Source organism: Papilio machaon, chromosome 2, assembly GCF_912999745.1.
Source record: "Papilio machaon chromosome 2, ilPapMach1.1, whole genome shotgun sequence".
In the NCBI taxonomy this organism is placed as follows: domain Eukaryota; kingdom Metazoa; phylum Arthropoda; class Insecta; order Lepidoptera; family Papilionidae; genus Papilio; species Papilio machaon.
Window position 1 is genome coordinate 10,467,406 of NC_059987.1, and position 20,365 is coordinate 10,487,770.

General features: G+C 51.3%; 4 protein-coding genes across 7 annotated transcripts; 2 read left to right on the forward strand and 2 right to left on the reverse strand.

The window, feature by feature from the left end:
• Positions 1-3,017: 3,017 nt before the first annotated feature.
• LOC106710890 (phospholipase ABHD3) lies at positions 3,018-5,815 on the reverse strand. Its single transcript, XM_014503073.2, has 5 exons — positions 5,379-5,815; positions 5,093-5,262; positions 4,381-4,639; positions 3,853-4,018; positions 3,018-3,583 (listed from the first exon to the last, which is right to left on the reverse strand). The coding sequence occupies exons 1-5, from the start codon at positions 5,472-5,474 to the stop codon at positions 3,018-3,020; spliced, it is 1,257 nt and encodes a 418-aa protein (XP_014358559.2). The 5' UTR covers positions 5,475-5,815.
• Positions 5,816-6,129: 314 nt separating this feature from the next.
• On the forward strand, positions 6,130-11,121 carry LOC106710891 (very long-chain specific acyl-CoA dehydrogenase, mitochondrial). Its single transcript, XM_045681293.1, has 9 exons — positions 6,130-6,390; positions 7,432-7,630; positions 7,927-8,264; positions 8,478-8,619; positions 8,714-9,019; positions 9,108-9,224; positions 9,469-9,637; positions 9,717-10,087; positions 10,780-11,121. Exons 1-9 carry the CDS (start codon positions 6,323-6,325, stop codon positions 10,942-10,944), a joined length of 1,875 nt encoding a protein of 624 aa, XP_045537249.1. The 5' UTR covers positions 6,130-6,322; the 3' UTR covers positions 10,945-11,121.
• Positions 11,122-15,478: 4,357 nt separating this feature from the next.
• Positions 15,479-17,933, reverse strand: LOC106710905 (probable malonyl-CoA-acyl carrier protein transacylase, mitochondrial). The gene is made up of 3 exons (XM_014503091.2): positions 17,118-17,933; positions 16,222-16,786; positions 15,479-15,751 (listed from the first exon to the last, which is right to left on the reverse strand). Exons 1-3 carry the CDS (start codon positions 17,459-17,461, stop codon positions 15,494-15,496), a joined length of 1,167 nt encoding a protein of 388 aa, XP_014358577.2. The 5' UTR covers positions 17,462-17,933; the 3' UTR covers positions 15,479-15,493.
• Positions 17,934-18,932: 999 nt separating this feature from the next.
• On the forward strand, positions 18,933-20,364 carry LOC106710904 (zinc finger protein 706). 4 transcript variants are annotated; one of them, XM_045681185.1, is made up of 3 exons: positions 18,933-19,153; positions 19,471-19,615; positions 20,052-20,364. In XM_045681185.1, the coding sequence occupies exons 2-3, from the start codon at positions 19,472-19,474 to the stop codon at positions 20,139-20,141; spliced, it is 234 nt and encodes a 77-aa protein (XP_045537141.1). In that variant the 5' UTR covers positions 18,933-19,153; position 19,471; the 3' UTR covers positions 20,142-20,364. The 4 variants fall into 4 exon arrangements, with proteins under 4 accessions (XP_045537141.1, XP_014358574.1, XP_014358575.1 ...); XM_014503088.2 differs by having other exon boundaries at positions 18,934-19,153; positions 19,468-19,615; XM_014503089.2 differs by lacking the exon at positions 18,933-19,153 and adding an exon at positions 19,238-19,372 and having other exon boundaries at positions 19,468-19,615.
• Position 20,365: the final 1 nt, after the last annotated feature.

Below are 20,365 nucleotides of genomic sequence, written 5' to 3' on the forward strand. Positions count from 1 at the left end.
TGATAAACTGTGTCACTGGCCATTGTTTATAAAAACGACTTTTATATGATACAAGAAATGAGGAATAAAAATATTTGTGCGGCAGTGTTTCCTTCACTTCCGGCACTTTTTGTGTAGGCGACTCTGTTACCGAGTAATTTTTATTTATTTAAAAAAAAAAAGCGGCCGAGTCCACCGTTGCCCCGATTCATATAAAGTTTTACTCGACGATTTCTTACCACTTGAAACATTTAGCTATGTAAGAAGTTCCGATAGAACGTTTACTGCAAAATTGAATAATCATAACATTAAAATGCCCCATTGAAAACGATCATCCCAAACTTGTCTAAATAAATTTGGAGATTTCCAAGTCGAAGAAGAAACGAACTAGTTAGGGTTTCACGGAGACCAGTGAAACTTTAAGAGAAAATTCTCGCGATGAAATGGAAAAAGCTAGGCAATGTTGTATTATAATTATCCTGTCCCGTCCCCGGGACGTCGCCGGGACGTCGCCGGGACGTCGCCGGGAGACTCGCAGCTGCAGCTCTGTGTGTGTGTGTGTGTGTGTGTGTGTGTGATGTCACAACAACACAGGACTCACGTTTATTATTCACTTTTCAAATTTCAGATGACGAGGAATCATCGGACGGCGGTAGTTGTGACGAAGAAGACGAGGAAAGCGCCGTAGAGCGCGCGGAGGCGTTCGCCGAGGCGCTGGGCGTGCTGGGCGCGGTGGGCGCGGAGGGTGTGGGCGCGGGGGGCGGTGTGGGCGCGGAGGGAGGTGTGGGCGCGGCGGAGGAGGAGGAGGAGGAGCACGGACTGCGGCGGGAGCGCGCCGAGCGGCTGGTGGCCGCGTTCTGCCGCGCGCTGGGACACGACCTGCGGCTCTGCTGACTGACGCGCTTATAAACTTTGAACTATTTGCATTTATATCATTTTATATTTAAGCATGCGATTGAGATTAATGAGTGTGTAAGTAACGAGAACGACGCTCAATCGCTCGGAGCACTCGCACTTTAACTGAGATAAAACGAACGAGAAATGTTTAGTGAAGCCGCCATTGTAGGCGACTATGAATTACTTTAAACGATACTAAAATCCTTGCAGCAGTGGTAGATAATCTCACACAAACTTACAGTTAACGGACAAAAAGTTACCTTTCCAGTGAATTTTATATGTTCCTTGTAAATCTAAAGATCATTTCAGTACAAAAGGTTTTTTTTCCTCCAGCATCCTTTACAAAATTATGACAATTTAAAAATGTGTCTCTAAACTCGGTACTGAAGAATCGATGTTTGGTGTTTCTTACCTCCGTCCTCCTTCACTTCACGTCGGCATTTTTTAAAACACATTTTATATAAAACTAACTATGCCAATATTACAAGAATTAATTAAAATTATTCTGCAATATTTGAATTTGTTTCATTTTATATATAGATCTCTAACATTTATTTAACATCAGTCATATAGACACAGATCAGTTACATGTTTGTATACATTTTTTGAGCTTACTTTTAACAAGATCCGCGTTTCGTTACATGAGTGTGTGGTGTCGGAGACCTAACTAAGTGGTCGTTGTTGTCCGGCGGTGGTGAGCTGCATCGCATCAATCGTCAACATCAAACTGGTAACACTTGCTTCACATCAGTTTCCTGTTTCTCCTTTTCTCCATCAAATAATGTTCGGCGACACATCTGAATTTTATTTTCTAACCAAAACGATGTACATAAAAGGACAACTGTTTCAAGTTTTGAGAGGCTCGATGTTTAACAATGATAGACTTCATCAACAATAACATCTGTTGTAGGAATGTGTCGCTCTCCCGCTCAAATACCATCACCACAAGAGATTCCACGTACAGTCTGATCAGTGTGGTGTCGGAGGTCTTATAGTTCCCACCATTCTCTTATAAGGAAGGCATATGAAGGAGAAGTGGATTTGATGGAAGAGGGGACGCATAGGAAGTGGAATTATTCCTTTTCTGTGCGTCTCCTTCTCCGTCAATTAAAGTTAGGCAAAGCATCTGCAATCGTGGACGTCTACGGGCAGCGGTCGTTACGTTATTTTGTCGAATTCAAATGACCGCTTGCTCGTTAGCCAACTTATAAAAAAATGTGGATACATTCGGGACGTTCACTGAACTCTGATCACACAAACGAGGATTTAAAATAAAACTTGTGCATACATTTCGAATACGTTTAATAGTAGTCCGTATATAAATGATACGAGACGTGGGCGCCGCGCTGCCCCCGCCGCCCCCCCCCCGCCACAACTCACTCGCTCCACAATACGAGTATATTTCTCTTTGGACTTGTAAATACCTCGCCCGCGATATCTCAGTATAAAATACATAATCTAATAAAAGTTATCAATTTCAACGAATTCATATTAACCATTAAAGCTCCTTTTCGTAAATCATTTTCCAAACAAAACAATATTAATAAAATAATGGCAGCATCACTTGAAGCGCGGCCTCATGTGACCTCATGCGACCTCACGCGGCCTCATGCGACCTCACGCGACCTCACGCGGCCTCATGCGACCTCAACACATTTAAATTCAAATAAATTCAACATCATAAGTTACATCACAGACTCAATGGAACAGTTTCGCTCGTTTCACAATATAATAATACTATAAAAGTTAAGCAAAAGCTTTGATATCCTTACGTAGTAGTGGCTGCAGTCTTCAGCGGAGTCTCCGCACTCGGACATGCGGACAACCTCACATAGACTAAATAGTAAGTGCACTTGTTTGTTCGCCCGACATTCCTCACATTGTTGTATCGACAACGAGCTTCCTCCTCCTCTCACACGAACATCCTTCAAGGCTTCTTTCTAGACAGTGCACAGAAATTCGATTGTGCGTTTTGTGTGGACAACGACATCCTGCGCTCAGCTCCACACACCCCCCCCCCCCGCTCCTTCCAGCGACCTTTTATTGTCTTTTATTTATAAATGTATGCGCATAACTTTCCTATATCTAGTATATCTACATTGTTGACATGTGTTTTATCTGAGTGCAAAATTATTTAAATATTACTGGGACAATAGCGGCGCGTCAGTCGCCGCCTCGTCGCCGGTGACGGAGGTCGCCCGCTCGGCGGCGGCGGAGGCGGCGGCGGAGGTCGCCCGCTCGGCGGCGGAGGCGGCGGCGGAGGGCGGCAGCAGCGCCGCGAAGTACTGCTCGGCGACGCGGGCCACGTACTGCGTGTGCGCAGCGCGCGCCGGCCACCAGCCCTCCAGGAAGCCGATGTGTCCGCCGCGCGCCGTCACACACAGCGCCACGCACGAGCTGCTCGCCGCCTCGCGCACCGGCAGCGCGTCCAGCGGCTGGAAGGGGTCGTCGGCGGCGCAGAGACAGAGCAGCGGGCGGGCGACGCGCGCCAGGCGCGGGGCGAGCGAGGCGGCGCGGTAGTACTCCTCGGGCGAGGCGAACCCGAAGTGCGGCGCCGTGAAGGCCGCGTCGAAGGCGCGCACCGAGCGGCAGCCGCGCACGCGCTCCTCCTGCGCCGGCAGTCGCGCGCGCACCGTGCCGCGCAGCTGACGTGCCATGTGCCACGACAGCGCCGCGTTCAGTCCGCCGCGCTCCATGCACTGCGACCCTGCACCCGCCACATTCTGTTATGTATCACTCGCCCTAATTAATCCCTTATTCCGACCCGTAATCGATCCCTTTTTGAGAGATTCCTTCATTTTTTACTAATGAATGTTTTAATCAACCATTGACTTGCAGGTGCATCTTTTTCCTTTATTGTTGTTGCGCGGGCAGTGTGAACGCATTTGATACTCACACTAGGCGTAAAATTCTTAAAAATAAATTAAAAAAAACGTATCTCACGGTGTGCTTTGGAAATAGATTCGAGAGAGTCACCTTTGACGACGTCGAGCGGCGAGGAGACGATGAGCGCGGCGTGCAGCGGAGCGCTGGCCCCCTGCTCCGCCAGGTACCGGCCCAGCTGCAGCCCGCCCAGCGACACGCCCGCAGCCAGCACCGGCACGCCGCGCGCCCGCACCGCGCTCACCGCCTCGCCCACGTCCTGCCGCGCCGCACCGCACCGCACCGCACCGCACCGCACAGCACCGCACCGCACAGCACCGCACCCCCACACACACAAATATTACATTTTGTCACTATTTATACAGTAAATAAATTCATGTTCATTTTTTATTTTCGTAATATACAGTAACAGTTAATGTATTTTTTTTTTAATATTGGATCTTTCAATAACAAAATTTCCATATCTTTTATCCTTAATAATGGTCATTAGCATCCACTCAATGTCGTCGTGATCGTGACGACGACAGCGCGAGGGCATTGCCTAACTACAATCGATTATTTTCATTTCACAATATTTTTAGCATCAAATTTATGATTTTTTGAAGTGCGGAGAAGACACACCTCGTGGCTGACGGCGGAGTAGAGGCGCGGCGTGGTGAGCGGCAGACCGCCCAGGCCCCGGTTGTTGAACACGACGAGTGCTGCGCGGAGGCGGCGTGCGGCGGCCGCCAGGCACCTCACATAGTCCGCCTGCGCGCCACCCGTCAGCCCCGGCAGCACCAGCAGCACGGCACGACACTCCCTTCCCGCCTCACCCGCCTCACCCTCCTCCAGCCAGTCCAGGGCCACCTGCCCGCCATCCGAGAGCTTCAACACCTCTCTGAAAAACCTTCCCTTCTCAATATCACAAGTGCCAAACTTACATCATTAATCTTACTAATATTATAAATGTGAATGTTTAGATGGATGGATGGATGTTTTTAATAGGGTACCTCCAGAACAGTAAACAGATCTCCCTGAAATTTGATGTAGAAAAACGGCTTGTTTTATTTCGGCGCGGATTGAATCGCGGACGATAGGTTATAATATTATATATTATAAACGAAACTTATGTAATCAATCATTGGAAATTTTGTGTCACAAAATATATTTCAACTAGCTATCGCCGGCGACTACAGCAGATAAAAAAACTAAATAGTCTACATGTTATTCCAAAGGGAGATTATCTCAACATAACAATGAGATATAATATAGAAAGGGAAAAGTATCCTGGATTGAATTGTTCTTTATTAGACTATAAGCATCCAGTTTGTGTAAAAAATAATTTGTTTACCGTCGAAATTGCAGCGGCGGCAACAACAGCGAACGTAGTAGAGAGCCTATTACTGTCTGCAGCCTCGATTCCACGCACCACGGCGTGGGCCAATAATATTCTTTCAGGATCGGCACATTCTGTTCCAGAAGTTCCCGGAATTCGCCTTTTCGGCAAATTAATATAGGTTTCTGAAATAATGCAATTTAAAACACTGTAAAACATTCTAGTTCTAAGTACATAGGTACACATTTAATTGTGGAAGTGATCTTAACGCAGTCTTACAAGATAATAGAATACACTTTACCTTGACTACCTCTACTAGATAATAGGTAAAGTATAACACCGACAAGGATACGCACACTAATAGCTCTTTTTTAATTTCTAGAATGTACGTGAACATGTTTAATTTTTTAACTTATTATATAAAAAAACTAAATAACATTTTCAACAAAAAATTGAGCTAAGATATTTACGGGTCACGTCATGTCTAGGATAAGAATTAGTAGAAATGTCATGTCCAGTATCCAGTTAGATGTTTTGAAGTTTCATTCAAATGCCAAATGTCAATGTAGAATGTTGGTCAACGGTTCTGCCATACAGATATATAATGCGACAACACTGCCGTGCTGTGTGAATGTGACAGCTCTGAACCGGTTCAAAAGTTCAGGTCACACAGATTGAACCATTGAGCTACGACTCAACAACTAAATTAGCAGCTCGTGTCTCATCGCCATGTACCGACGAGCTACGAGCTACCTGGCGATAAGCATTTCGCACCCGCCCCACCGAACTCGCCACTTAGGGCCATGGAGTACAATAGAGTGAATAGACATTTATTAAGCTAACGCGAACCGTCTTTCGACCACAACATCACTTAACATCAGGTGGGATGGGACCGTAGTCAAGCGCTAGCTTATTCAATAAAATAAAATATGATCGAAGGTGCCTCTTTGGAAGTTGCAACAGTCTATGGTTAAAGTTTTGACATAAGAAAAGACGTTGTTTTTATAATGTTGGTAGCTGTACAGTTTTACTTAAACAAATTCCAACAAAGTAGTAATGAGGATTTTTAAATCAAAGGCTTTTAGTCATTGAAACTAATAGTCTACTTGCTAGGAGTGATTTATTATTAGAGCTACTTAGGTTTTTATCTGAGCTCGTTAATTTCTTATGACAGTATTAGATAACATTTAAAATTTAGTTTTGTATTGTTCTGTTTTGTACTTTTCTTGTAAGTAATAAATAAGGATGCAAGGAACAAAAATAATAAGATGTGCAAGTCGATGTGTTCGAAGGGAATTGTCACTATCTCAAAGGTAGGTTCAATAGGTCAATAGAAGTTTTCAAAGGTATCAGAATCAGCTGTGACCTAAATAAACTTTACACACATGAACCTTGGACTTTGTACAATTGCTCTAGCAGGTCATCTGTTTCTTTCAAGTCACCTTTTTAGTTGTTGCATCACATACTATAGCCATAAAGCCAGATTTTAAACCTTGCTATTTCTTAAATATGAAATTATTGCTTCTACATATTTGTATGATTTTCAAATACAGTTCCTCTTGCACATGTACATTCTGGGGCCAGCAGCCTAAAATATTTTTAAATGCTTTTATTTTAATGATTTGTTTTTCTACTTTGATTGCTCTGAATAAATTCCTTTTTCCTGAAAGATAGATAATATATTTTAGGCTGTCAAACCTGGATAATTGTGTTGTTCGCTTTTGTGTTTTTCAATTTACATATGTACATTGAAGGAAAACATTGTGAAGCAACCTGCACATATCTGAGAAGAAATTCAATGATATGTGTGAGGTCAAGCAACCCGCACTGGGCCAGCGTGGTTGACTATGTCACCCCTAACTTGGGGTAGGTTCTGAGCCCCTCAGTGGGGACATACAGTGAGCTGATGATGATGATGAAACCTGGATAAGTGAGAAACTTTTAAATGAGACATTGTCTGGTTCAAATTTTTTATAACCAATAACATAATACCTCTTTAAGAGAGCAACAATAGAATTGGTTGTCCAATCAAGGCAACTAGATCAGACCTGCACTCCTTGTAATGCTGGGAATATTTTTTTACATCAGAACCCTTTTCCGGCATTCCCTACAAAAATTTCTTATAGATCTAATAATCTGTAATAGTTAGGCTTTAAAATGGACATATAAATATTACACACTAGAAACCCATACAATGGAAATATGCCTTCATGCCTCTGTGCTGTGTATTAACAAAAGTGTAGAGCTGCGTGGGAGCGGAACTGGTAGCTGGTAGGTAGGTGATAGCAGCCCTCCCAGCCGGGCAGCGACTGCTTAGTACACGGGATGAGACTAACAGGTTTGGTGGGCCGCAGCGGGCGGCGAACGCTGGCCACGGAGGCGGCACAACCAGAAGCGAGCCGGGGCGCGCGCCAGAGCGCTTCGTTCACATTGAACCTGTTCCGCGGCCAAGTGGAGCCGGCGCAGGTGTTCCCCTTCCCAGAGCCGCTCACCGAGGACCAACGCCAGACTCTGGCCGAGCTAGTGCCACCAGTTGAAAAGTTTTTTGAGGAGGTGCATTTAAAAATACACATTTTATTAGTTGATTGTTGCGACTTATTTGCACTGCATGCTTTTATTTCTAGCTTAATATTGTAATGTATTTAATGTTCATGTATATATCATGTCATAGCAGGAAATGACGTGTACAAAATGGTGGTGTAGTTTCTCGATGAAAATTTTAAATGACTATTTTTATTCTGTATCATTTGTGAGACTCGATGGTAAAAGATTGCTAGTACTCGCCATTCTGTACATTTGTGATCTTGTGCGTTCCAAAGGAAAGCGCTATGAATTATTAATGCGTTTAGGTGAACGACCCGGCAAAGAACGATGCGGAGGCGCAGATCGAGGCGAGCACGCTGTCGGGGCTGTGGGAGCTGGGCGCGTTTGGGCTGCAAGTGCCGGTGGAGTTGGGCGGACTGGGACTCAACAACACGCAGTACGCGCGGCTCGTGGAGGTGGTCGGCGCGCACGACCTCGGCGTCGGCATCACGCTCGGCGCGCACCAGTCCATCGGCTTCAAGGGCATCCTGCTGTTCGGCACGGAGGAGCAGCGCGCGCGCTACCTGCCGCGCGTCACCGGCGGGGAGTACGCCGCCTTCTGCCTAACGGAGCCCTCCTCCGGCTCCGACGCTGGCTCCATCAAGTGCGTTTTTCTTTTCTGCTCCCCCCCCCCCGTTACATCTCGGCCGTGCCTCTAGCTTGTCTAGACATTTTAGTAATTAATATAAGTCGATAATATAAAGTATTAGCAGATCATTTGGAATAATGCTAGAATTTTTTGTAACCGTTATAAATAACCTGTACTAGCCGTGCTGGGAGCCGGGAGCGAGAGAATGAGCGAAGAATCGTGTTTCAGGTCGCGCGCGGTGCCGACGCCCGACGGCCAACACTATATTCTCAACGGCTCCAAGATCTGGATCAGCAACGGTGGCATCGCGGAGATCATGACAGTGTTCGCGCAAACGCCGGTCGAGCGGGATGGCAAGACCGTCGACAAGGTGAGCGCCGCCCTCACCAGTCCGCACCCCGTGCCACTCTATTCGGGACGTCAGACGTCGGTGTGTACATCTGACGGATGCGCGCGTGTTGCAGGTGACGGCGTTCATAGTGGAGCGCGGCTTCGGCGGCGTGTCCTCCGGCCCGCCCGAGAACAAGATGGGCATCCGCTGCTCCAACACCACCGAGGTGTACTACGAGGACGTGCGCGTGCCCGCCGCCAACGTGCTGGGCGGCGTCGGCAACGGCTTCAAGGTGGCCATGAACATCCTCAACAACGGCCGGTTCGGCATGGCGGCGGCGCTCGCGGGCACCCAGCGCTCCGCCCTGCGCCTCGCCGCGGAGCACGCCGCCACCCGCGAGCAGTTCGGCCGCCGCCTGCGCGACTTCGGCGGCGTCCAGGTGACTGTCGGCGTCGCGCGCATGTACCTCCCTCTGTACCCCCTCTCTACCCCCCTCTCTACCCCACTCTGTACCCCCTCTGTCGCAGGAGAAGTTGGGGCGCATGGCGCTGCTGCAGTACGTCACCGAGTCGCTGGCCTACATGGTGAGCGGCAACATGGACTGCGGCGCACAAGACTACCACCTCGAGGCCGCCATCTCCAAGGTACTGTTTCCCGCGACTCGCCTCGGCTCGCCTGAAATTTCAGAACCTCAAACACGTCCGCGCAGAATTAGAAAATATATTAGCGGCCAATGTGTTCTCCCAGACAGTATTCTAACTCTATGCCAAATTTTAGCGAGATCTCTTCAGCCATTCCGGAGATACTTTCTAACAAACGAGCTACTAGCGTAGCGAACTAGCGAGGGCGAGGGCGAGGGCGCGGGTACTGCAGCGCGGAGGTCCGCAGGTGTTCGCGTCTGACTCTGCGTGGGCGGTGGTGGACGAGGCCATCCAGGTGCTGGGCGGCATGGGCTTCATGAAGTCCGCGGGGCTCGAGCGCGTGCTGCGAGACCTGCGCATCTTCCGCATCTTCGAGGGCACCAACGACATCCTGCGGCTCTTCGTCGCGCTGACAGGTACGTCCCGCCCGGAGCGACTGCGGACTGCGCATCTCTCGCGCGCATCTCTCCAGCTCGCGCTCTCGGCTGTGTGCAGGCATCCAGTTCGCGGGCTCGCACCTGCAGGAGCTGCAGCGCGCCTTCAAGAACCCCACCGCCAACCTGGGCCTCGTCTTCAGCGAGGCGGGGCGGCGCGCCGGCCGCGCGGTGGGCCTGGCGCCCACCGGCTCGCTGGAGCCCCACGTGGCGCCCGCGCTGGCGCCGGCCGCGCGCGAGCTGGTGCGCGCCGTCGCCCACGTGGGCGCAGTCGTGGAGCTGGCGCTGCGCAAGTACGGGCGGCGAGTCGTGGACGAGCAGCTGCTGCTCAACAGGCTGGCGGCCGCCGCCATAGACGCCTACACCTCGGCCGCGGTGCTGTCGCGGGCCTCGCGCGCCCACCGCCTGGCGCTGCCCAGCGCCCAGCACGAGGTACTCGCCCTTACCTGATGCCATCATTTCTTCTCGCTTCGATCTCTAGATAATCGAAAGTGGTGCAGTACAGTGCTTCTCTAAGACGCGTCTTCAAACACGTCTAAAAGCGATTTTTTTTGCATTAACTTTGTGAAGTTAATTGAGCACTAAGGGAGATCCTCGGTGACGCTTCCTCATACTAAATCTACATATAAATTTGAGAATGATAGGATTAGAAATAGTACTACAATTGAATAAAGTGATATAAAAGAGGATGTTGTGAGTAGAGATGAAAATGATACGCTAAGATGGTTGAATACATTAAAAGGACGAATGAAAGGAGATTAAGGCGCGATAATGTCGGTGGGCGCCTTCCCCCAGTCCAACTTATACTATCCAGATCGATGAAATACACAAGAAGGGCGTGAGATTTGTTGTCGTTGTATGTACACTAAGTACACTCAGACATAGATCCAAACTAATAATACACGACGTTGTCCTGTCTTACAGTTTTTTCCTTTTAACTTTTAATGTCATGAGAAACTTCTCTTTACAATAATAAACACAAAAAAGAGGCAGGGAAATCGTTCCATCCGTTGAGGCGGAGTGGGAAATAGGTATGTTAGCGCCCTAGCCTGCGCCGCGAGTGTGGGCGTGGGCGTGGGCGTGGGGCGCGCAGTGCAGTGCAGTGGGCGTGGGTGTGGACGCAGATGGCGATGGCGGAGGCGTGGGCGGAGGAGGCGACGCAGCGCATGGGGACGCTGCCGACGGCGCTGGAGGAGCGCGGCGTGCGGCGCGGGGCGCGGGTGTGCGCGCTGGGCCGCGCAGTGAGCGAGGCGCCGGGCTGTCTGGCGCGCTCGCCGCTCAACCTGTGATGAAGCGGACCGAGGGCGCATACTACACTCTATAGCATAATTATACGGATGCCTTTTATCTCCTAGGATATATTTATTTTGGAAATATTTTTCGGTAATTGTAACTAACGCTTTATTGTTACATAATGATTAAACTAGAATGTAGTATGTGTATGTCCGAGATGTTTGCAATAATATATGTATTTTTTTAAATGAGTAGTTTTCTTATTACATCCATCCTGTTATTTGAATATAGTCAACGACACTGCGGCTGCGGACAAGAGTCATGTCAAGATACATAAGTGTCGTATAAATAATGTTAAAATAGTTCCGCGCGCCGACACCACCTTCAGTATTGACTTCTGCAGCAATTACACTTAGCGCTCTCTCTTTTTTAGTATTTCGAAAGCTAACACCGTCAATAAACTCTGCAACGGCACTGGATGTACAAATTTCATCATTAGAGTGAGTTTAGTAGTAATCACTTGCGTTGTCCAAAATATTGTTCGTTTCAAAATTGTACATTAAAATGAGGAATGGAGAGTGTTTTAGCGAAGAAATTACAAATATGTCTTTGTGCACTTTTCGACACAGGGACTATAGCATCAATTTAATTTTTTCAACAAATGACTATGTTCATGAGGTACCGGGATTTAATCAGTTACGGTTATTGACGCATTGCTGCGTGTGAGCGTGTTGTAAATATGTTAGTAAAGAAATATAAGAGGAAATCACATAGACGTGACGCAACAACAATATTTGTTGGATGTAGGAATGTGCCGGCTCGCGCTGTGCAGTAACACGACCACACAGAAGACACGCGTCAACTTGAAGCAATTCCGCGTGCACTCTGATGTCACGTGTGCGTGCCGGAGGTTTCTTTTTAGTTCACATTTGCTTCTCATTCTTTTCTTATAGTGGATGGGAAGGGGAACTATATATATCATTTCTGTCCGTCCCCTCCTCTATCGATTAAAAATAGGCAACGCATCTGCAATTGCAGATGTCTATGAGCGGCGGTCGCTTCACTTTTTAGGCGATTCAGGACTATTTGCTCGTTTGTCAACTTATGATATAAGAAAAAGACATTCCAAGTTTATTAATTGTATAGATAAATAAAAAACTACAGATAACTTGTATTGAGACTTATACTAGATACAACTAGATCGAGCGAGCTGGCGATGCGGGCGCGGCTCACACGTCCACGTGCAGGCTGGCGTCCCAGGCGGGCGCGGCTCACACGTCCACGTGCAGGCTGGCGTCCCAGGCGGGCGCGGCTCACACGTCCACGTGCAGGCTGGCGTCCCAGGCGGGCGCGGCTCACACGTCCACGTGCAGGCTGGCGTCCCAGGCGGGCGCGGCTCACACGTCCACGTGCAGGCTGGCGTCCCAGGCGGGCGCGGCTCACACGTCCACGTGCAGGCTGGCGTCCCAGGCGGGCGCGGCTCACACGTCCACGTGCAGGCTGGCGTCCCAGGCGGGCGCGGCTCACACGTCCACGTGCAGGCTGGCGTCCCAGGCGGGCGCGGCTCACACGTCCACGTGCAGGCTGGCGTCCCAGGCGGGCGCGGCTCACACGTCCACGTGCAGGCTGGCGTCCCAGGCGGGCGCGGCTCACACGTCCACGTGCAGGCTGGCGTCCCAGGCGGGCGCGGCTCACACGTCCACGTGCAGGCTGGCGTCCCAGGCGGGCGCGGCTCACACGTCCACGTGCAGGCTGGCGTCCCAGGCGGGCGCGGCTCACACGTCCACGTGCAGGCTGGCGTCCCAGGCGGGCGCGGCTCACACGTCCACGTGCAGGCTGGCGTCCCAGGCGGGCGCGGCTCACACGTCCACGTGCAGGCTGGCGTCCCAGGCGGGCGCGGCTCACACGTCCACGTGCAGGCTGGCGTCCCAGGCGGGCGCGGCTCACACGTCCACGTGCAGGCTGGCGTCCCAGGCGGGCGCGGCTCACACGTCCACGTGCAGGCTGGCGTCCCAGGCGGGCGCGGCTCACACGTCCACGTGCAGGCTGGCGTCCCAGGCGGGCGCGGCTCACACGTCCACGTGCAGGCTGGCGTCCCAGGCGGGCGCGGCTCACACGTCCACGTGCAGGCTGGCGTCCCAGGCGCGCGCGTTCACCTGGCGCAGTGTCGCCCGCAGCGCGCTCCCCGGACCCAGCGCCAGCGTCGGCGGGCGCGGCTCACACGTCCACGTGCAGGCTGGCGTCCCAGGCGGGCGCGGCTCACACGTCCACGTGCAGGCTGGCGTCCCAGGCGCGCGCGTTCACCTGGCGCAGTGTCGCCCGCAGCGCGCTCCCCGGACCCAGCGCCAGCGTCTGCGGGCGCGGCTCACACGTCCACGTGCAGGCTGGCGTCCCAGGCGGGCGCGGCTCACACGTCCACGTGCAGGCTGGCGTCCCAGGCGCGCGCGTTCACCTGGCGCAGTGTCGCCCGCAGCGCGCTCCCCGGACCCAGCGCCAGCGTCTGCGGGCGCGGCTCACACGTCCACGTGCAGGCTGGCGTCCCAGGCGGGCGCGGCTCACACGTCCACGTGCAGGCTGGCGTCCCAGGCGCGCGCGTTCACCTGGCGCAGTGTCGCCCGCAGCGCGCTCCCCGGACCCAGCGCCAGCGTCTGCGGGCGCGGCTCACACGTCCACGTGCAGGCTGGCGTCCCAGGCGGGCGCGGCTCACACGTCCACGTGCAGGCTGGCGTCCCAGGCGCGCGCGTTCACCTGGCGCAGTGTCGCCCGCAGCGCGCTCCCCGGACCCAGCGCCAGCGTCTGCGGGCGCGGCTCACACGTCCACGTGCAGGCTGGCGTCCCAGGCGGGCGCGGCTCACACGTCCACGTGCAGGCTGGCGTCCCAGGCGGGCGCGGCTCACACGTCCACGTGCAGGCTGGCGTCCCAGGCGGGCGCGGCTCACACGTCCACGTGCAGGCTGGCGTCCCAGGCGCGCGCGTTCACCTGGCGCAGTGTCGCCCGCAGCGCGCTCCCCGGACCCAGCGCCAGCGTCTGCGGGCGCGGCTCACACGTCCACGTGCAGGCTGGCGTCCCAGGCGGGCGCGGCTCACACGTCCACGTGCAGGCTGGCGTCCCAGGCGGGCGCGGCTCACACGTCCACGTGCAGGCTGGCGTCCCAGGCGCGCGCGTTCACCTGGCGCAGTGTCGCCCGCAGCGCGCTCCCCGGACCCAGCGCCAGCGTCTGCGGGCGCGGCTCACACGTCCACGTGCAGGCTGGCGTCCCAGGCGCGCGCGTTCACCTGGCGCAGTGTCGCCCGCAGCGCGCTCCCCGGACCCAGCGCCAGCGTCTGCGGGCGCGGCTCACACGTCCACGTGCAGGCTGGCGTCCCAGGCGCGCGCGTTCACCTGGCGCAGTGTCGCCCGCAGCGCGCTCCCCGGACCCAGCGCCAGCGTCTGCGGGCGCGGCTCACACGTCCACGTGCAGGCTGGCGTCCCAGGCGGGCGCGGCTCACACGTCCACGTGCAGGCTGGCGTCCCAGGCGGGCGCGGCTCACACGTCCACGTGCAGGCTGGCGTCCCAGGCGGGCGCGGCTCACACGTCCACGTGCAGGCTGGCGTCCCAGGCGCGCGCGTTCACCTGGCGCAGTGTCGCCCGCAGCGCGCTCCCCGGACCCAGCGCCAGCGTCTGCGGGCGCGGCTCACACGTCCACGTGCAGGCTGGCGTCCCAGGCGGGCGCGGCTCACACGTCCACGTGCAGGCTGGCGTCCCAGGCGCGCGCGTTCACCTGGCGCAGTGTCGCCCGCAGCGCGCTCCCCGGACCCAGCGCCAGCGTCTGCGGGCGCGGCTCACACGTCCACGTGCAGGCTGGCGTCCCAGGCGCGCGCGTTCACCTGGCGCAGTGTCGCCCGCAGCGCGCTCCCCGGACCCAGCGCCAGCGTCTGCGGGCGCGGCTCACACGTCCACGTGCAGGCTGGCGTCCCAGGCGGGCGCGGCTCACACGTCCACGTGCAGGCTGGCGTCCCAGGCGGGCGCGGCTCACACGTCCACGTGCAGGCTGGCGTCCCAGGCGCGCGCGTTCACCTGGCGCAGTGTCGCCCGCAGCGCGCTCCCCGGACCCAGCGCCAGCGTCTGCGGGCGCGGCTCACACGTCCACGTGCAGGCTGGCGTCCCAGGCGCGCGCGTTCACCTGGCGCAGTGTCGCCCGCAGCGCGCTCCCCGGACCCAGCGCCAGCGTCTGCGGGCGCGGCTCACACGTCCACGTGCAGGCTGGCGTCCCAGGCGGGCGCGGCTCACACGTCCACGTGCAGGCTGGCGTCCCAGGCGCGCGCGTTCACCTGGCGCAGTGTCGCCCGCAGCGCGCTCCCCGGACCCAGCGCCAGCGTCTGCGGGCGCGGCTCACACGTCCACGTGCAGGCTGGCGTCCCAGGCGGGCGCGGCTCACACGTCCACGTGCAGGCTGGCGTCCCAGGCGGGCGCGGCTCACACGTCCACGTGCAGGCTGGCGTCCCAGGCGGGCGCGGCTCACACGTCCACGTGCAGGCTGGCGTCCCAGGCGCGCGCGTTCACCTGGCGCAGTGTCGCCCGCAGCGCGCTCCCCGGACCCAGCGCCAGCGTCTGCGGGCGCGGCTCACACGTCCACGTGCAGGCTGGCGTCCCAGGCGCGCGCGTTCACCTGGCGCAGTGTCGCCCGCAGCGCGCTCCCCGGACCCAGCGCCAGCGTCAGCGGCTGCGGCTCGCCGCGCGGCCGCGCGTACAGCGCGTGCAGCGTCTGCTCCCAGCGCACCGGCGCGCACGTCAGCCGCGTCAGCGCGCGTCGCACGTGCGTACTCTCGCGCAGTGCACGCGCCTCCACGCACGACATCACCGGCACGCGCGGCGTCCGCGTCTGCGCACATCGGACCACACGCAATAATACATAACTAGTAACTACTAACAAAACAGAAGATTGTATCATTTTAGCAAAATGTTTTGTGTGACGTCCGCTGAGTATAATGCTGATTTGTTTTGTTTGATTCTCGTCTTCTAGTCGCGATTGAACTTCGCAAAAATTATCACCATTCATGTTTATTTATTTATTTCCACGTTTTTCGATTTTCGATTTATGTCCTATATGCTTCGACGTTCTTTCGGTGAAGAAAAACATAACGATGCAACCTGCACATATCTGCGCGGTTGACTATGAACCGGTCACCACCAACTTAATGTAGGCTCCGAGCACCTCGGCGTGGACGTATAGCGAGCTGATGATGAATACAGTCAAATATGTACTTCTTTTTCACAGTCGGAACCTATGACGAAAAGATCCTACTAACGAACGACCAATTCACGAATTAATTAAAAGAGTAACCGCCTCACCTGTATGTGACGCAGCGCCTCCCGCACCGCGTCCTCCGCGGTGGCCATCAGTGGCGTGTGGAAAGCGCCGGCGACGCGCACCCGCGCCGCGCGCTTCACGCCCCACGCGCGTCCGTTCGCCTCGAGCCACGTCAGCGCCGCCTCGTCGCCCGCCACCACCTTGCAGCCCGGGTACAGGTAGTTGGCCACCGCGCACACCGGCCCGCGCACGCCCTTCTCCGCCGCGTGCTCCCGCGCGCGCGTCAGCGCCTCCGCCAGCCGCGCGTCCGCCGCCAGCCACACGGTGAGCATGCCTCCAGCGCGCGTCGCGGCCGCCGCCTGCATGGCCGCCGCGCGCAGCTCCGCCAGCCGCAGCGCCTGCTCGAAAGGTAGTGCACCCGCGAACACCAACGCGCCGATCTCGCCGAGCGAGAAGCCGGCGGCGGCGCGCACGCGCTCCACGGCGCCCGGCCGCTCCTCGCGTGCGCGCTCCAGCGCCGCCAGCGAGGTCACCAGCACGGCCACCTGGCAGCGGCGTTGCAGCTCCTCCTCGGGGCCCTCTGTGCACACGCGCCGCACGTCCCACCTACAGAAAAACACTACTGTTTTCATCACTGATAGTTAATACTCATCAAATCTAGGAATCATACAACTTCTTAGTATAATATAATACAAACAACTAGTAAATTCATTATTTTGTATAGTTCAATCAAATTTGTGGAATTTGGTTTATTATAAGGTTCTGAAGTGGTTTGTAGTTTGTATTTTTAAAATAAAACATTTGATCAAACTTCATTCTTGAGTTACAAATAGTTATTGGATTGAATTTTTCTAGTACATATTATGGAAATGGGTATATGTTTATTTTTTTATGTACATAGCAAATATTGAAACAAACATGTTTCCATTACACCAACCCAACTACAGATGAAGCGAGCTCGTAAAGGTCGCGGGCAGCCGGCAAGTCGAGTAACTTTTTGCCCATGCCGACGAACTGCGAGCCCTGCCCTGGGAAGAGTAGCACACTGGTCTCGCGCGGATCTACGCGCGTCGGCGCTTCCTGGACGGCCTGGAGCCTTGCGTAGGGCTCTGTCGCCCAACGCAGCTCTGGCTCAGGGTTTGAAACATCTCCGAATGTACTGGCCTCGTTAATAAGCTTTTTAAGCGGGCTACTTTCATCACTAGTGGATTGCAATCTACACGTACGTGCGTTTAATGTAACCGTACGAATCGATTGCACGCGGCGTAATAACGACTTCATTGATACAGTAATACGTTATTAGCACTCAAAACAATCCGATATTCATTTTATTTGGTTAAAATCTTAGGTTATTCAAACAAAATAACAAATCTTTCAAACTTCACTTCAAAGTGTCAAATGCATGACCAAGAGTATGTTACAGTTATAGTGATTACTTTGGTCATCGAGAACTGACAAGTCTGTGATTCCTCGAAGACTTTGGTGAATACAATTTTTTCAATGCAATATATTTCTCGGACCTGTTTTTATGTAAAGCCTGACTAAAAATAAAAAAACCCTGTCACGAGGGCGCCACAATCTTCATTGATATTGCAACACTTAACATCTACATCTGTACACTACACTACACGTAACGAAAAAATGTCATTTTAAAATTAAATCCCGTATTTAAGACTTATCCTACGTTAATTGCCTATATAAAATTTTCACAGCGGAACGGAACTGACGTAAGTATAGCTACTGTCAAACACTCGAGAGAACATCCAACAGCTTATAGCTGATATGGAGCTTTTTCGAAAGCATTCGTAAAGCAAGGCTTAGAAGATTGACATTTATGTTATATACCAAAGCGTATAGCATAAGAGTAAAGTGCATTCTAGACTAGATATACACTCGACTAGTGATGCGGAAAGTTGACGGTTTGTATCCCGGAACCGAACAAAGTTTTTTGATATTTCTAAAACGTTTATAGATTAAACGTTTAGAGATAATCAAATTCTGTTCCTATTGCTAGTAGCTTTATCGAAAATGTTTGGGCTTCTAATAATTGAGAATAGTCGGTAAAAGGAATCTCAGACCTAACCCGGGCATACTCAAGTGAATAATGAAGAAGTAAAGAAAGAAGTCGAAGTGAAGTGCGAGTAGTAAAATGATAGTTGTGTAGTATGAAGTGTTTAGTAACAGTGACTCCGTGTGTATAACTTATGGTGCTGAAGGGCAACTGTGACTGCCAGAGCTCGTACACGTAACACTGTGAATCCCTGTTACTGTGAGTCGCGAATAGATCAAAGTAGAACTGTGACTACTATCCCGTAACCCACATGCGTAACGATATCAATATTATATTTTTTCTTTCTGTTAAATGGTCGTTTCAATTAGAAGAAATTAGTTTCTAGTTTCTCCGAAATATTTCGAAATATTTTTCTGACAACCTGTGTTATAAAATTGGAATCACTGATCTCTATATTCCAATACTTAATTTACGCCATTCTGGAGTTGACTGTACCGGTGGGAAGGTCTCCAAAAATAATAAACATGATTAACTGTCAAGCAAGTGGAAACGAAAACAAAACCTAGCATTTTCAAGCAATAAACTATCCAGCATGTTTCTATAAAGATTAGTGAAGGAATAAATTGATGAGTTTAATTTAGAGTACACAGATCCAGATGTAGTGCAGGATTATCTGCGATATGTCGGTTTACTAAACTGATTTTATCTGTTCATCCCGTGCCGTGCGTGTCAATGTCATATTGTCATTTTCAACTGTCAACTTTTCGGACAGATTGTGGAATGCACCTAGGGTATTATAATATGTGATTTAAATTATTTAGGTTTTCAGAACTAACATTATTTCTTTTGACTGAAAGGAAAAACATTAACAGAAAATATTGTTTCTTATAAAAATATTATAAGACCAGTGAAACCATTGTTTCGTCGAGAAGTCAATACGTCTAATTCCAAAAGGAAAAAAGGTGTGCAACAACATATTATACAGACTAAATCATTTACGATTATATTGTAAGATAACATTCGATAAGCTGTACGCGATTAACAAGTGTAATGCGACGCAAAATATAATAGCATACTTAACTTTCATGTCTTGACTTAGAATATTGAAACATAAACACTTGTACTTGTGTCAATACATTTCTGCTTGATGAAAACAACACACAGCTAAAGTCCAAATTTAGGTGACGAGCCAAAGGCTATGTTTATGTTTAAACAGGTGTTGCAATTATATCAGCAGCTACCCATAATTTTCTTTACACTCATATTTTATTTGCAGCAGTATGGCTCGTGGACAGCAAAAAATCCAGTCTCAAGCAAAGGCTGCAGAAAAGTTGTCTAAAATGAAAAAACAACAAGGACACAGTGCAACAGATCAGAAAAAGGCAGCACAAAAAGCCCTTGTGCATATTTGTGTTATTTGTAAGGTAAGGGAGATATGTTACACACCCAAGTTTATATTTATAGTGACAACATGTCATGTGCAGTAAAAACTATTAACTGTGGCACAATTTGTATGAACCAAAAACATAGTTTCTAATTAAATGCCACAGGACTGCCTGATGTTGTTTCAAATTCTTCTAAATGTGAGTGAAAGTTTATATGGTAAAATATTGTACCACAGAATTACTTGAAAATTTAAATTGTAAATAAATAAATTGAATGCCTAAATGATGTAAACATAGGAGGAATGTTAAATAAATTCCACACATATGTCAGTCTTACTTAAAAGAACATGTATGTATGTATGTAGCAGCGGGTGGATCACAAGATATTGTTATTATATTTTGTAACCACAATGCAACACAACAACTACTGTGCTTTGATATGGTTTTTTTTTTATAGAAATGTATTAAATTACAGGCGCAGATGCCAGATCCCAAAACCTACAAACAGCATTTTGAAAACAAACATCCTAAGAATGATTTACCTGAAGATTTGAAATCTATCTAACATATCCATAAGTTTATATTTTTTTAATGTAATTCCATTACTGGAAATTGTTAAATTGAGCGTTCTGTCTTGCATTTGTTCAATATGTATTTTCATTAAAGGAGTTAATTCTGTAATAAAGTTGTTTTGTAATAAAGAACATTGCACTCTGCATCTGATGCACTTGTACCACTTTCATTATGTCATTCATCATAAGGAAAAATACAATGGTTATATTATATTAT